Raw genomic sequence first — 14,157 nt, 5'->3', positions numbered from 1 at the left:
CTGAAAATGTGGTGGCATTGTGTTTTATTTAAGCTTGTTTTTCCATATTTAAAGGGACACTAAAGAGAAACAATGAATCGGTTTAGATCGAACTCTAATGCCGTTAATATCGCCATCATAGGTTTATTAATAGAGGAGAAAATCAAGTCCAAAGTTTCATTTTTAAATATCGCGCCGAAATCTCCCCGCAGTGACGTCATTGATTTCAAAGTGTATCGTATTTTGGCGCGATTGGCTCGACAAAATTACCCCAAACTTTGTATGTTAAGTCTATGGCCCCCTCAGAGGACAATGTACTTCATTTTTACCGAATACGAACTACGTAGTCCCTAGTAGGCGCCTTCAAAACATGTGACGTCACGGCAAATAGTGCGGAAACTTCAAGGTGGCGTCGCCACCCACATTTTGTTTTTCGCTATTTTCTCGCTTACGAAAGCTCTGCTCGCCGTAATAATGGTACCGTTATAATCGTAATAAGATAATCTACCATCGAAGATCAACTTCCGGTTTCTCTTTAGTGTCCCTTTAACATAGATTTACCAGCGCAAAAAGACGAAACACCTAAGAAGGAACACACGCACACAGCGCTGTTTTTCCAATCTTATGTTCACATGACTTGCTGTCACAGTGTGATATGATGGGGACTCAAGGCACCCGAAGCTGGTGTTCTTGCCACTTTCTTCTCTGTCTCCTCCATTGTTTTCAGTGGAAACAGCAAAAGAAGGAAAGTTGCTGAGTTGTTACTGACTTATGCCTTAGTTAAGGCCAGCTTCCTGAGATGTTATTTTAGCATTCAGTTGCTAAATATACTTAAGTTCTTGCTCAAATACCTTATGGTTGAAGATGCCACAATGTCCCAGTAGTTACGGTGCTGGGCTACCGATCCGAAAGTCGCGACTTTAATTCAGGCCACGACGGTTGCATTTCGATGGAGGTGAAATGCTAAAGTTCAATGTGTACTGGGTAATTTCAGTTTACGTTAAAGAGGCACGGGTTATCGAAATTATCCTGAGACCTCCACTACGGTGTCTCTGATAGCCTGAGTTGCTTTGGAATGTTAGAAGGGCCGTGCAACACTATTTCAGCATGGTCAGAAAACGCTGCCGGTCGGTAGTTGAAGCTCCCGAGAACACGCGAGCCAAACATTATAGTGCAGCACTCGACCTGGGATTTACAATAAATTGTCAAAGTCAGCTAAAAATCGCTTCCTCTTCTCTTGACAGATGATGCTATTGATGCAAAATCACTGCATCACTGACTCAAGTACCACGGCTGATTTCAGCATGGCACGCTTGGTAGTCACTGCAGCCGCCATGAGAGGCCGCCACTTGCCCAGTGCACACGCGATCGCGCTGAAAGTATGTCGCACGTTCGAAGAAAGTAAAGTGCTCAAGGTCACAGGGCGCGCATGACGCACCTTTTTCCCCTGTGCCATCCCCCCTGCTTAGCTTCCAGCACTTTCGTCAGGACGACAGAAGAAGGAAAGCAATTACAGCGTGCGACAAATTTTTGTCACTCCACTCGTACTGGACGGATTCTAAAAATGTTTGAGGTGGTCGATTCATGAGGAAATAACAAAAGCTCCTTTAGTGAAGCCATTCCATGGCTACTTGGAAAAGTGTCGCAGGGCCCCTTCAAAGGAATGCTAAAGAGAAAAACAATTTTCCTTGTATTAGTACATTGCCTTTTCACGATGCTGGAAACACCACGCTTGCTGCAAAAAGACACTTGGTAAGCGAGAAAACGCGCCAAAAGAAAATAAGCGTGGCGAAACCACCTTAAAGGGACACTAAAGGCAAATAACAATTTATGTCAGAGTGAAAGCCCAATGTATGACAACTTCTAAAACGGCAATATTATCAACAGCAGTGCCCTACTTACCGAAAAATTAAGCTAAATGTATCACATGATGAGCGCCACGAGTGGGACATTTTCGAAGTGATCCCGATGACGTATGGAAGTCGGCCTACAATAAATCACTAGTAATCAAACTAGCAGCAGTAAAAAAAAGAAATTCCGAGCATCAAAAGACGTAATAAAATGCTGTTTGTTCGTTTCCGCTTGATTCATGGAAAACAAAACCTCCGTGGCGTTGCCATGGGGAACGGCGCGCGTGGTTCAAAGGTTTCGTTTTCGCCGAACTGCGCCTCGCCCGTCTCAGTGGTAGTTTCGGGATCGCGTACTGCCGTGCGTGTTTTGCGCGCTCGTGAAAGTCGCTCTGACAGAAAGTTCGACAAAATGCCGCATGCGTGTGATATTGCCGGATGCCCGAATGGTGCACAACGCCAGTGCTGCAGCAAGGAAACCGGTGTGTCTTTTCACTGGGTGCCGCGGAATGAACCCTTACGCTCGAAGTGGCTTAGTGTCATGCCATTGCGCCAGTGTGCTAAACAGTCAAAACCTCTGCGTGTGTGCTCGCTGCACTTTCGTACTGAGGATTACGAGACCAACCGCAACTTGGTGAAGGCTTTGAATGCGCCCATCCGAGCAAGTCTTTGCCGCAGCGCCGTTGTTGCTACTGTGGGTCCCGCTACTTCCGCTCGGCTGCTACTAGTGTCGGCGGCCGCGCAGTAAAAGCGGGCAACGTTGGGCACGGCAGCAGTGACGTATGAAAGTCGTATTTTCAGGCGGGAGATTTGAAGCGCGCTAACGCGATGCGGACCACTAAAAACGTGATTTTATTTGAAAATAAGCACTTCCTTGGCACAAAAGCAGCACTACGAGGTTTCTGGACCGCTATTTCAACAATCAACGTCGACTTAATATTTGCCTTTAGTGTCCCTTTAAAGTTGCCACACCAGTCGCCGTGACGTCATAGATTTTGACGGCATCTACTGGGCATAAGTAGTTCCTAAGTGGTAAAAATGAAGTGTATTGTATTCTGAAGAAGCCTGAGACGTAAAGGGACACTAAAGGCTAATCATTAAGTTTATGTGTATTTCTGGAATAGTGTTCCAGAAACCAAGTTTCGTGCCAAGGAAATGCTTAGTTTGGAAGAAAATCATGTTTTAGTGGTTCGTGTATTGTTAACGCAAACCGCCCGCCTACGAGAACAACCTTCTGACATAGCCATGCCTGTCCTTTACTTGCTTTACTACCCGACAGCTGGCACAACGAAGCTAGGGGCTTTAGTGGAGAACAGCCCGTCGAAAATGGAACTTGAGTTATTCTCAGGGGTAATGTAAAGTTATCTTTTGCAGGAATGAGACTGAAATGCACAAGTTTCATTTTATTACACGTTGTAGTGCACTGAAACATTCTTTCTTGTCTTGGGTAGTTTGAGTATGCGATTAATTGTACTGGGGCCCTACTGAGTCATCGGGCTTGTTCCAGGATGTTCCACTGGTGGGGCAAATTGTGTCCTACATTTGCCTTAATTTCTCGATTATACTAATGGTGCGCATAATGTGGTTTTAGACATTCTCAAGCATTGAACTTTCACTCTGACATAGATTATTTGCCTCTGATAACATAACAAGTCTCAGGAAATTTCGTTTAGCCAATGTGGCCAAAATACGAAACAACACTTTGAAATCCGTGACGTCACCATAGATTTCGGCGGGAAATTTAAAAGTGAAACTTTCGACACTGATTTTCTTATCTATTAGTAAACCTATGGTGGTTCAATTAACGACACTAGAGTTTTCAGAGTATAATTTATCCATCTAAACTAATTTATTGTGTCACTTTAGTGTCCCTACCCCACAAACCAATCAAGCAAGCTTGTGATTGAACATCAGGAATCATGCTTCACACTTGAAAAGCCTGTTATAAACATGAAGCGACGCTGGCAATACATCCTTGCACAACAGCAAACCACTAATACCGTTTGCTGAAAAGTTGGCTTTAATAGGAAACTGATCAACCCCGTCAATCAACTGTAGCTTCACTCGACCATCACTGTTTTTCATAGGCTGTATATTCAAATAGTAAATTTGGTATCCCTGCTTGTGGTGTATGTGCAAAGAGTGTATGGAGCTAATTGATGTCTCTACTCCACCAGGTGCAGGGACCGCTTATGGCAAGCGTGTACTTTGTGGACTATGGGCTCTACGGCATGATGCTACCATCAGAGCTGCAGCCACTGTGGCAGCGTTTCAGACGCCTGCCAGTGCAGGCCATTCACGCATCCCTCGCAGGTATGTGTGCTGTTCACATAACTCTCATTGTGGAGCCAAACCTGCTTGCACTTCTTGTGACCATGTTAAGCGGAGGGGGTTAATGTGCATCTGTTCACAAATCTCTCTAGCTTGTCAGGATGAGTGAGGCATAAAAGGGGCGATTTGAAATTGAGTTGAAACCTGCTGTAAGATTTTCAGGGAACCATATAAAAAGAAGCTGAGAAACCAGGAAATGCAAGAGCTGAGAAATGGGAAAAATTCAAAAATCAGTCTTAGTGAAACGCACACAATTTTATTTCGGTGCCTTTGCATAGACAAAAATTGTACAGCCTTGGCAGGTGCATTATTTCACAGCTGATCAGCACAAGGCGAGTAACTACAGTGTAACTACAGACGAGAGTTGGCTAGTTGGTACCATACTGACCGTTTTGCTCCAATTAGACACCTGCAGTGTCATGTGACTCTTGCCATGATCACTTGAAAGTACATTTCTTTAAAATGAATCTGGTGCATTAAAAAAAAAACCTGGGGTGGTAGTCTCAAAGGGGTACTGACGCAAAAATTTTCATTTGTCACTTCTTTTTTTTTTTCCTGTAATATGTTGCTAGGGGCCTAACACGGCATAACACGGCACATTGCTTGCTGCAGGGTGCGATGGATTATTAATTAGCCTGTTTATTACCGACCAGTCTTGGTTTCGGTTTGGGAGAGCTCCGAGAATGACATGCCGCCGGGTGCAACCAACACCATTTAGCATGTGAAAGGGTACACAGAACTGTGACACATTCCCGCAGTGTAGATTGTGAACCGGCCCTCCAAGAAGGCCCAGGCGGCCATGTTGACTTTTCATATGGTTTGGCTTGGTCTGCTTGGTGGCTTGACGATCAAACTGGCCACCAGATGCATTTTCAAGTCCCGCCACCAGAAACACAACCTGCGAGATCTGCATTTTTCATCTAAACATGGCGTCTATGACGTGTTTGGGTGCTAAAAATTTAACTTTGATGCATTCAACAAAAGTACGGACTTCGAGCTTGAAAGCCACAGGGGACTGCGGGTGCTTGAGGGACGCTTTCACTGATCGGGCATGAGATTATATGTGCCAGGCAACGTTGCACATATGAGTCCCACTGCCCCACAAAGGGTTAAGACAGCACTGACACAAAATTTTGAAGGCGAGATAACTTGTGGGAGAGATTTGTGTGAACACGCATGCATCTACAAAATATCAAATGGCTAATAATAGCCTAGAACCGTAGCTTCCTCTATATTTTTCTGTACCCGTCAAACTGTTAGCACGACAATAGGAGAGCGCTGTTGGTGGAGTTGCGCAGCTCCGCTGCTTTACGCCATACGCTCACGTATGGCTGCTGGAAGTGCGGTGAATGCGGCCGCAGCTGCATCGTGGCAGTCATATATTCTGTGGTTGTACTGCAGTTCTCGAGTGTTTCTGTCTGAAGTATCATTAGGCCCCAATGGTACCTACAGCCAGTTCATAACCGCACCTTACGCTTATTTGAGAACTGGCAGAACTGGCCTACTGTTATGTGATTTCCGTGTGGTCTTAATGTATTTCAAGCCGGCAGATATACACTGTTCGTATAAATAACAGCGCATTTCCAAAATAACAAATGTGAGGCTTTTTGATGTCGAAGCTAAAGCTTGTGAACTGAATTTATTCCCATAGACTTACATTTTCACATATTTTCGTGACAGCGGCTTCTCGAGAAAATGTTTTGTAGACGTCGTTCTCATACGTCGCTGTAGAATCATAGTTAACAAGGAGGGGCCTCCGGAACCTTGTGCAAACCAGCACGGCTAGATCCTTGTGGTGCTGGCTATCAGACGTAGTGCACTTAATTAAGCAGTGCTGAAATTGACACGGATGCTACGGCTGTTTCAAGTAGATTCTTCAGGGGCTTTTGAAGCCTTGGCTGCTTTTGAAGTGCGGTTTCCACAAACTGCCGAAAGGTTTCCAGGGCGTAAAGCAGTTGTCCGAAGGATAGAGCAGTCTGTCCTTCCTTGATGCCAAACTAATTACTGATGTGGCTGGAGAGAGCTTTCGGTGTAATGGCACAGTAATTCTCACAGTCCTGAACAACGCGTGCGATGCAGCCACCAACATACAGTCAACTGCCGATTTTTCGGACGCCAGATTTTCCGGACATGCCCGAAAATTCGGACGCTTTCGCGACACCGTCACCAGCCCCATAGACGTCCATGTATAAGAACGTCAAAAATTTCGGATGCTCAAGCTATTCTGCGTCCAATTTTTCGGACTTTCTGCCCAAATTGCAGGTCCGAGAGGCGTTATTTGAAGCCCCCACCTCTGCCGCATCTGTCATCTCTTAGGTTCGAGAAGAGATTCTTTATTTGGGAAAATTAGGTGAATAGTGGGGGTAAGTGACGCAGTAACTGTCTCTCAGGCGAGGACACCACAACCGCGACACCTGGGGGGAAAGGGGAGAAAAGTATAGGAGAAGTTAGAGTTAGAGTGGAGGAGGAGGCCTGGGGGAGTTAAATACATCACTGGGGGGAGAGGGGGAAAAAGAAGAAAAAAAAAGGGAACACGCGATAAACACATGACTGGGGAAAAAAAAAAAACACGGAAGTTCCGTTTGTTGGGGGCTTGGTCGGCGTGGTTCAGAGAAGACGGTCGGCCAGTTGCGCGGCTTCGATGTAGTTGAGGACCACGCACAGGGCAGGGCGCACGCGATGGGCTGATCCTACCGGGTGCAGAATGTCATCTACAGTGGCAGACGGAAGTCCCAGCTGCTTGAAGGCACGAGCGAGCGCTTCGCGGTGGGTGGAGAGGGCGGAGCAGGAAAGGAAGAGATGCGCCACGGTTTCCCTCTCTCCGCAGTCACTGCAGAGGGGCGAGGGCGCACCGCGGAGGCGGTGCCGGCACTCAGCAGGCCAGACGGAACCTGTCCGCAGTGCGAGGAGGAGGGACCGCTCTTTCCTGGTCAGCACGTTTTGCGATAGAATGCGTGGTGGAGAGCCGGAGGCCGTGCGCTGGTCGGGGTGGTTTCGCACGAGCTCTCGCCAAAGGTTTCGGCGCGCTGAGTCCACGGAGTCCGCGCACGTTGTCAGTGGAACAGCTGGGTCGTGTGCTGTCTTTGCCAGGTCATCGGCAGCCTCGTTCCCTGCGATGCCAACGTGCGACGGTATCCACTGGAGAGCCACGTCGCATCCGTGTTCGCGCAGACTGTGGAGTGACCACGCCACACGTTGTGCGACTGGGGGGGCGCGTTCCTCTTTGGCGAGCTGGCGGAGGGCAGACCTCGAGTCGGTGTAGATTGTCGCGCGTGTGACTTGCGGCGTTTCACGGATGAGGTCGGCAGCAAGGTGTATTCCTACCAGCTCAGCCGTGGTGGAGGAGGCGCGGTAGGCGAGCCGGCATTGGCGCTTCAGTGCCAGCTGTGGTGCCGCGCAGGCAGCGGCCACCAGCGCTTTCGCGAGTCGTTTTGTTTGAGACAGTAGCAGAGTCCGAAAGTCAGCTTTGCCGCAATGCCGAAGCGTTATGGGGTGAAGCAGACCAGAAATTCAAAGGGGCCGCTATCGCGGCGCCGTGTGGCGATGTTACGAATAAGCAGCGGAAATGCACGGAGGCGTGATGGCGGCAGCTGGCAAACGCGCCAGTATGGCTTAATCGCTGACAACCCTTACGATAAGCACCTTCAGCTAACTGCTCGGTAGTGCACGTGGCCTAGCGCAGTTGCATGCGTACTGCACGCATTTAATAGGCGAGAACCCAAATGCGCCGCTTCGCCATTCCTGCTGCCTCTGTGCGAGACCGTTAAGTGCGCCGCATAGACGCGTTGCCTTCGCGGACGAAACCAGCTCGCCATTGCCGTGCCCGTGTGCAGTGAGGAAATAAGTGTGCATCACAAACCCTTTCATGATAAATGCGTGCGTACGATACAGCCACAGTAAAGTGACGGTGTCAGGTTAGTTCTTTCAGAAGCCACGGAAGTGGCTATTTCGCGCAAAGAAAACACAAGGGGAGGGTTAAGGGGTGCGCAAACTTTCGAAGTTTGCCCTCCCCTTGTGTTTTCTTTGCGCGAAATAGCCACTTCCGTGGCTTCTGAAAGAATATGAACCGACTAGCCCAACAACGTGTGCTTCTGGATTACGTCAGCTTAGTTGGCGATGTGCTGCACACAACTAGAAACGATCGGCTTGACACGGCAGCAAATGCTGCGTATCGGCGGCGATTCGGCGATGTGTGTGCGCATTTTTACATGCGCACACGCATCGAGGAAAGCCGGACGAGTTGTCCGCGCTTCCGCCACAGTCTTTGTGTTCCGCGTCATCGTTTACAAACGCTTCATGCGAGATAGCCGTAATCTATCCCGTGCTTTGCTGTTATCAGCGGCGCTCATCACGAGATGCAAAAGTGGCGGTTGGCACGTACGTAGTTAAGCGGGGTTCGCGGCAGGTACCGAATGTATTTGCAAGAGCCTGGGCACGCACCAAAATGCCTGGTAATTGTACTGAGAGGCATTAAAGCTATTTCAGACGTGGCTGTGGCGATTTGACCACTTGAGCAGAATAAAGAAAGCATGAACTTGTTTTTTCGGACTGCCCGATTTTTCGGACGATTTTGCGGTCCCTAGGGAGTCCGAAAAATCGTTACACGCCTGCTGACAGCTTCAACATTGGAAGACTAGCTGGCACATTTTTCAGCTTCAAGCGCGTGAACAGCTCCCACTGGCAGCTTGGCGTAAACCATTGGTGTTCGCTGTCGTGCCACCAGAATCCCATTGCTTCGTCCAGGTTCTTTATTGTGGAGCACGTTGCTGTTCTCTGATGCAGCTGTAATACCTGTTTAAGAGTTTTTGCAAGCTACACACCAGTGTGTCGGAACGGAATGAAAACCGAAAACGAAAAAAAAAAAATTTTTTGACCGGAACGAAAACGTAAACGGAACTTTATCTATTATTTCGTTCCGGAGTGAAATCGAAATTTTTTAAATCGTTTTTCGGTTCACGAGAAAACTTGGCAGTCCGGAACTACTGACGTCATGCAACGTGAGCACTTAAGCATATCACAAGGTACAGTATTAGCCCGTACCTAAGGCAGGAATTTCAAAGCAAACATATGTTGAAATTGTGCGGAAAACGAAAGCAGTGGCAACCAGAGATGTTTATATTAACGCAAGTGGACTTTTGCGCGCCTGTCGTGCAGGCGAGCGTGGAGTGAGCTTTCTCGGCGATGAAGTTTGTTACAGTGAAAGCTGTTATGAGATCACAATAGCCGAATTCGGCGTCATAATTGTCCACCGCCGCCGGTGTCCGTAACTGCTATCGCATGAAATAAGAAAAAGAAAATGAAATGTGGAACAAATTTCTAGGATCGGATGGGATTTTAACCCACGCCCTCTGTGTGGCATTCGAGTATTCCACCACAGTGCCACGTTGGTGCTTGTAATTCCTAAGCAAAAATACTCTATACAGGCGTCATGTCGGGCAAAGGATTGTGTTAACTTATGTAATATAGCTGGCAGAAGAGTAAAACAACAACCTGGCGTCACACAATGGCATTGTGTGACGCCAGGTTGTGGCATTGTGACAATGGGAATTGTGCAACGAGTCGGTCGTTCAATGCTTCCAACCCGTTACAAATGGCTCAGCCATAATTCTTCATCGTTATCAACCACAGCACAAAGTGCACATAATGCCCTAAAGATGTGTAGCGGGTACCACGATGCTCCAAAGAATGACGACAAATGGCATAGTGGGTGCTTCGCTACTTCAAAAAATTACGATGATTTTTGGCGTAGTGGGTACCTTGCATGTGTACTTTTATTAGTTGCCCCAAGAGAGTCTACAATAAACTCTGGGAAGGCCGCTCTTCCAGCTTTCGCTGTGACTGTGCTGCTTGTTCTGCGGAGGCCTGCCGACTTTTTACCGAAACAGCGGTCACGCACATCGGAGAGTACACTCAATGACGTGCTGCTTCTGAGATCGCGCTCACTCCCTTGACACAAAGCACTGAGCCCGCTAAGAGAAATCGTAATTGACTTTTGAAAAAATAAGCACTATGACTTTAAAGGGTATACTGGTTTGTGCTAGTTGGTAGGAATTGTCGGTACAGTTATTTCCACTCTTCTGAAAAACGTGGGAAGAACGTGTTTTACCCGTCCCACTTTCTTAAGAGGAGGGCAAGGAACTATATCACAAATCAAATATTTTTTTATGATTACCTTAACTTCACATTTCTGCATACAAAAAAAAAAACGTTACGAACCGTTACAGAACATTATATTGTTATTCCGAAACAGAAACATAACGGAACTTCTTGCAGTGGAACGAAACAAAAACCGAAACGAAAAACGTTTTGCTCCCACACCCTGCTACACACACTGCAGATCGGGCATCCACCTGGTCATGGCAGCCCTATGATCGCCTGAGTGTTCCAAACAACCACTCAGTTGGATCGCTGCTAAATGGTAGAGGCCCAAGCCGTATTAGTAATAAATGTTTGTTTTGGAGTAGTTTTTCCAATGTACGTGCACTTGTTCAGCTGTGCTGCCGTAACTACACCTGCAGAGCTGGTGTGGTAAAAGCTACTGCATGGTCTGATGCAGAGACAACGATTGAGCACTGCGCTTCAATCGTGTAGTGCAAACTGCAGTGCTCTCTCCAAAGCTTTCACAGTAATTCTGCTGGTACAATGTGTCAAGATTCGGCAAGTTGTGGATGCTTTCACTCTTCCAGGCGTAATAAAATAACTGAGTCTGTGAATGTTGCGTCATCTCCCACCCCCTGGAGAATTTCCAGGTTCAAAGAGTGTAGGCATGTGCGCATGGTCCTACATTGGATTACCCATTGGTTACTGTGTTATGACCATTGGTTACTGCAGTTTCAGCGTTATATATGCAGTTAATATCTAATGCAGCTGTACACATAGCAAAATAATTTCACGAGACGTGACTAACACACAGCGTTTCTTGCTTGTGATATGATTTGTGAACGTTATTTTTATACAGTGGAACCCCGATTGTACGACTTTGAAGGGACCATGCAAAACCGTTGCATAATCGCAGGCATTGTATGATCAGAAAACAAAGAACATCGGTAAAGAGGCTCAGTATTGGCCAGAAAATGGGTACATATTGCCACATAGACCTCATGGCATGAACCTGCAATACTCCAAGGAAGGTAGATTACATTAGTTTAAAGAGTGACATCCAAGCATTTAATTGGAAGAGGTCTGAGTGAATCTTTATTCTCACTTTTGAAAAAAAAAATTGAATCTAATGCGCTTCTTTCCAAAATAAGTCCGAAAATTGTCTGCGGGTTGGAATCTGGTATGAAAACAAAGCCGAAACCAATTTGGCAACAGCCTCCCATCAGAGGGGTCAAGATACAGTGCCATCGTCATCACAAAATGGCGACAGAGCACACTTCTCAGAGTTTGCATAGGTTCATTTCATTCTAGCTCACCATAATTTCACGTGCAGCTGCGACCTGTGTGCATCGTATCTGTTCTTAGTGAAGTGCAATTGATGTGCCACTTTCATTCTGAAAATTAACATCAAGGAAAAGTTACTTTTGCAAGCTGAAGATAGCTGTGTTGTGTTATTGCGTGCTCGAGGCCTGGGACCATGAGTAGTGCAAACAAAGGGAGGAGACCTTTAGCTGCATGTCGACCACGAAAAGTTTTTACCGACTGAAAGCAGGAAAATACCTGTACCTCAAAGACTAGCTTGCTGCCAATCTCAACCAACTCCTTGTAGATCAAGCTTGTCTAGGTAATGCCCCTTGAATAAGCACATGACCGAGGCGTATCCAGAAGTAATCTTCAAAAGCCAGTAAAACTGGATAACTGCAGAAAATGAACTGCCAGGACAATAAGTTCGCCATTCCACGATGGCAAGGTGTCTCTCGCCCCTCTTTTTTCTAATCGTCCACATAGGGGCACTCCAGTTTTATATTAAAAAGCTGGTATCATTACATTCAGATGAATTTTTATTTTCATTTTAACGAAAATTGGGTGCACTTTAGATTTGAGTGAATGCAGTATCTTATTTTTTTTTTCTCGGACATAACAGGGAGGCATCATACAAGGCAGGGTCTGCAGGAAATAGTCGTATAATCAAGGGTTTTAGTACATTATTTATGTGGGAGTTTTGCTGCGACCAAACCAATTTGTCGTAAAATCCGAGTTGTCGCATAACCAGGGGCATGGGCATCGGCAGGGGGGTGCAAAAGGGGCACTTGTCCCCCTCAAGCCGCACCAGCACTTGCCCCCCCCCCCCCCACAACCTACACCAATGCTCCCCCCTACCCCAGCAGTGGTGCAACACAGGTTTGCACCCCCCAAGACAAAATCCTGCCCACTCTCATGACCAGGGGACTTATAATCAAGGTTCCACTGTAACAGGTCTTGGTCCAGGGCGAATTGCCCTGAGTGAGTCACTTTCAAGCTGGAATTTCACTCGCAAATGTTCAACATACCATAACTTTTGTTCTAATGGGTTCAGAACATCCATTTTTGTTGCACTGCACATAGTTCCGATTCCAGATTATTGTGATGCTATGATTTACTTTGTAACTCTCTGTTTAGAAAAAATTTTGCTCCCCAAAAAGGCATATGAAATATTTTGTATTTTAAAAACTACAAATCATACTAAAAAAATAAGTGCGTATTTGAAATTAGCCCACAAATATACATAAACTCTGAAAGTTTTGTCAAAATCGATCAAGAAAAAAATTTTTTAATTGCTATGTCTCTTTAACTTCATTTGGGTGCATACCACAACAACCCTGCCCATGATGGGACATGTGGAACAGGCGAACTGACAGAACGCTAATGTTATTTTTTACTATTTTAACATTTAACTGTATTAGTATCAAGCTTGGCCGCTAAAGCCTTATAAAATTCCCAGTGTCTCAATTCTGAGTTCTTTCTTTTCTTTTTAACCTCTCAGGTGTGGAGCCCTTGCATGAAGAGTGGACTCCAAAGGAGTGCATCACCTTCCGTGAGATAGTAAATGGCAAGATCTTTCTGGCACGCGTTCGGGGCAAGAGGCCAGACACCACGACAGGTGTTCATGATGCCGAGCACCTTGTCATGAATCTCGTCGACACTGCCCCTGAAGGCGACATTTTGGTCGAAGAAGTGTTTGCGGAGCGTTGTGCCTTACTTTGAACGTTGGCTGTTGTGCCTTACTTTGTTTCCCTTTTGCACAATTTTTTTTTATGTCATTGACCCTTTGACATTTTTTTTTAATTCTCCTTTCTGAACCGGTGTCGTTGTCCATGTGACAATTTTTTTTTATTCTCCTTTCTGTACCGGTAAAAAGTGACAAAGAGTGTGTGTGCCCATATTCTTTTGTTGTGTGTTTTTACTACTATCTCATTACTGCTTGCGAGTTGCAGGGACATTGGGAGTTGCAGACATAGTATCTTTCTAAATCATCGGGGTGTGTCTGATACAACGAGCATTTTACTACCTCAACTCATCCACTAAGCCCTTTGGTTTCATTCACCGATAGCATCATGGCATCCACTTGCAGGCTGTCAAATAGATGACTCAGTGAACTCATTCCCACCGCATTTGCAAGAGTGATTTAAATAGTTGGTAGACATCAGATGCTCTGCTCAAAGACGTGTGTGCAATTTACATTTCCGGTGATTTTTGCCTATGTGGCATTGGAAGTGGATGCAATGCTAAGTGGCGCACTCTGCTCTTCTAAATGTCTCGCCATGTTTGTAAAGGGTAGTTTTTTGTGTGGCCTTGCTAGGCAGTTGTTAGTATGCTGTTTTCTTTAATAAACTCTTTTATGCCTTCAGGCACTGGTCTGGCTTATCTTTAGTGCAGCTTGTGGGGATTGAGGTATTTTTCCATGCCTCATCCCCCAGCTCATGCATAGTAGTGGCCATTTGCCAGCTCGATCTCCAAGAACTGCCACCCCAGTGGCAACATGGTAGACATGGCTAGTGTGCTCTGGCTGCTTTCTCACACAAACCATTATATTCGGTTTTGATGCCAAGTCACTGCATGAGCACACGTCACTGGCATGCAT

The 14,157-nt window shown here is 46.3% G+C and overlaps 1 protein-coding gene across 1 annotated transcript in view; it reads left to right on the top strand.

Moving 5' to 3' along the window:
- The window catches only part of LOC119391460 (tudor domain-containing protein 7), a 70,648-nt gene extending 56,725 nt beyond the window's left edge, over nucleotides 1-13,923 (top strand). Inside the window, exons 12-13 of the mRNA XM_037659143.2 lie at nucleotides 4,004-4,139; nucleotides 13,060-13,923. Coding sequence (XP_037515071.2) covers nucleotides 4,004-4,139; nucleotides 13,060-13,280 — 357 coding nt within the window. The 3' untranslated portion in view covers nucleotides 13,281-13,923. The remainder of the gene's footprint in view (nucleotides 1-4,003; nucleotides 4,140-13,059) is intronic.
- The last annotated feature ends 234 nt before the right edge of the window (nucleotides 13,924-14,157 follow it).

Source organism: Rhipicephalus sanguineus, chromosome 1 (genome assembly GCF_013339695.2).
Source record: "Rhipicephalus sanguineus isolate Rsan-2018 chromosome 1, BIME_Rsan_1.4, whole genome shotgun sequence".
In the NCBI taxonomy this organism is placed as follows: domain Eukaryota; kingdom Metazoa; phylum Arthropoda; class Arachnida; order Ixodida; family Ixodidae; genus Rhipicephalus; species Rhipicephalus sanguineus.
Note: the sequence above shows the minus strand (reverse complement) of the source record. Positions and strands in the feature narration are given on the sequence as shown.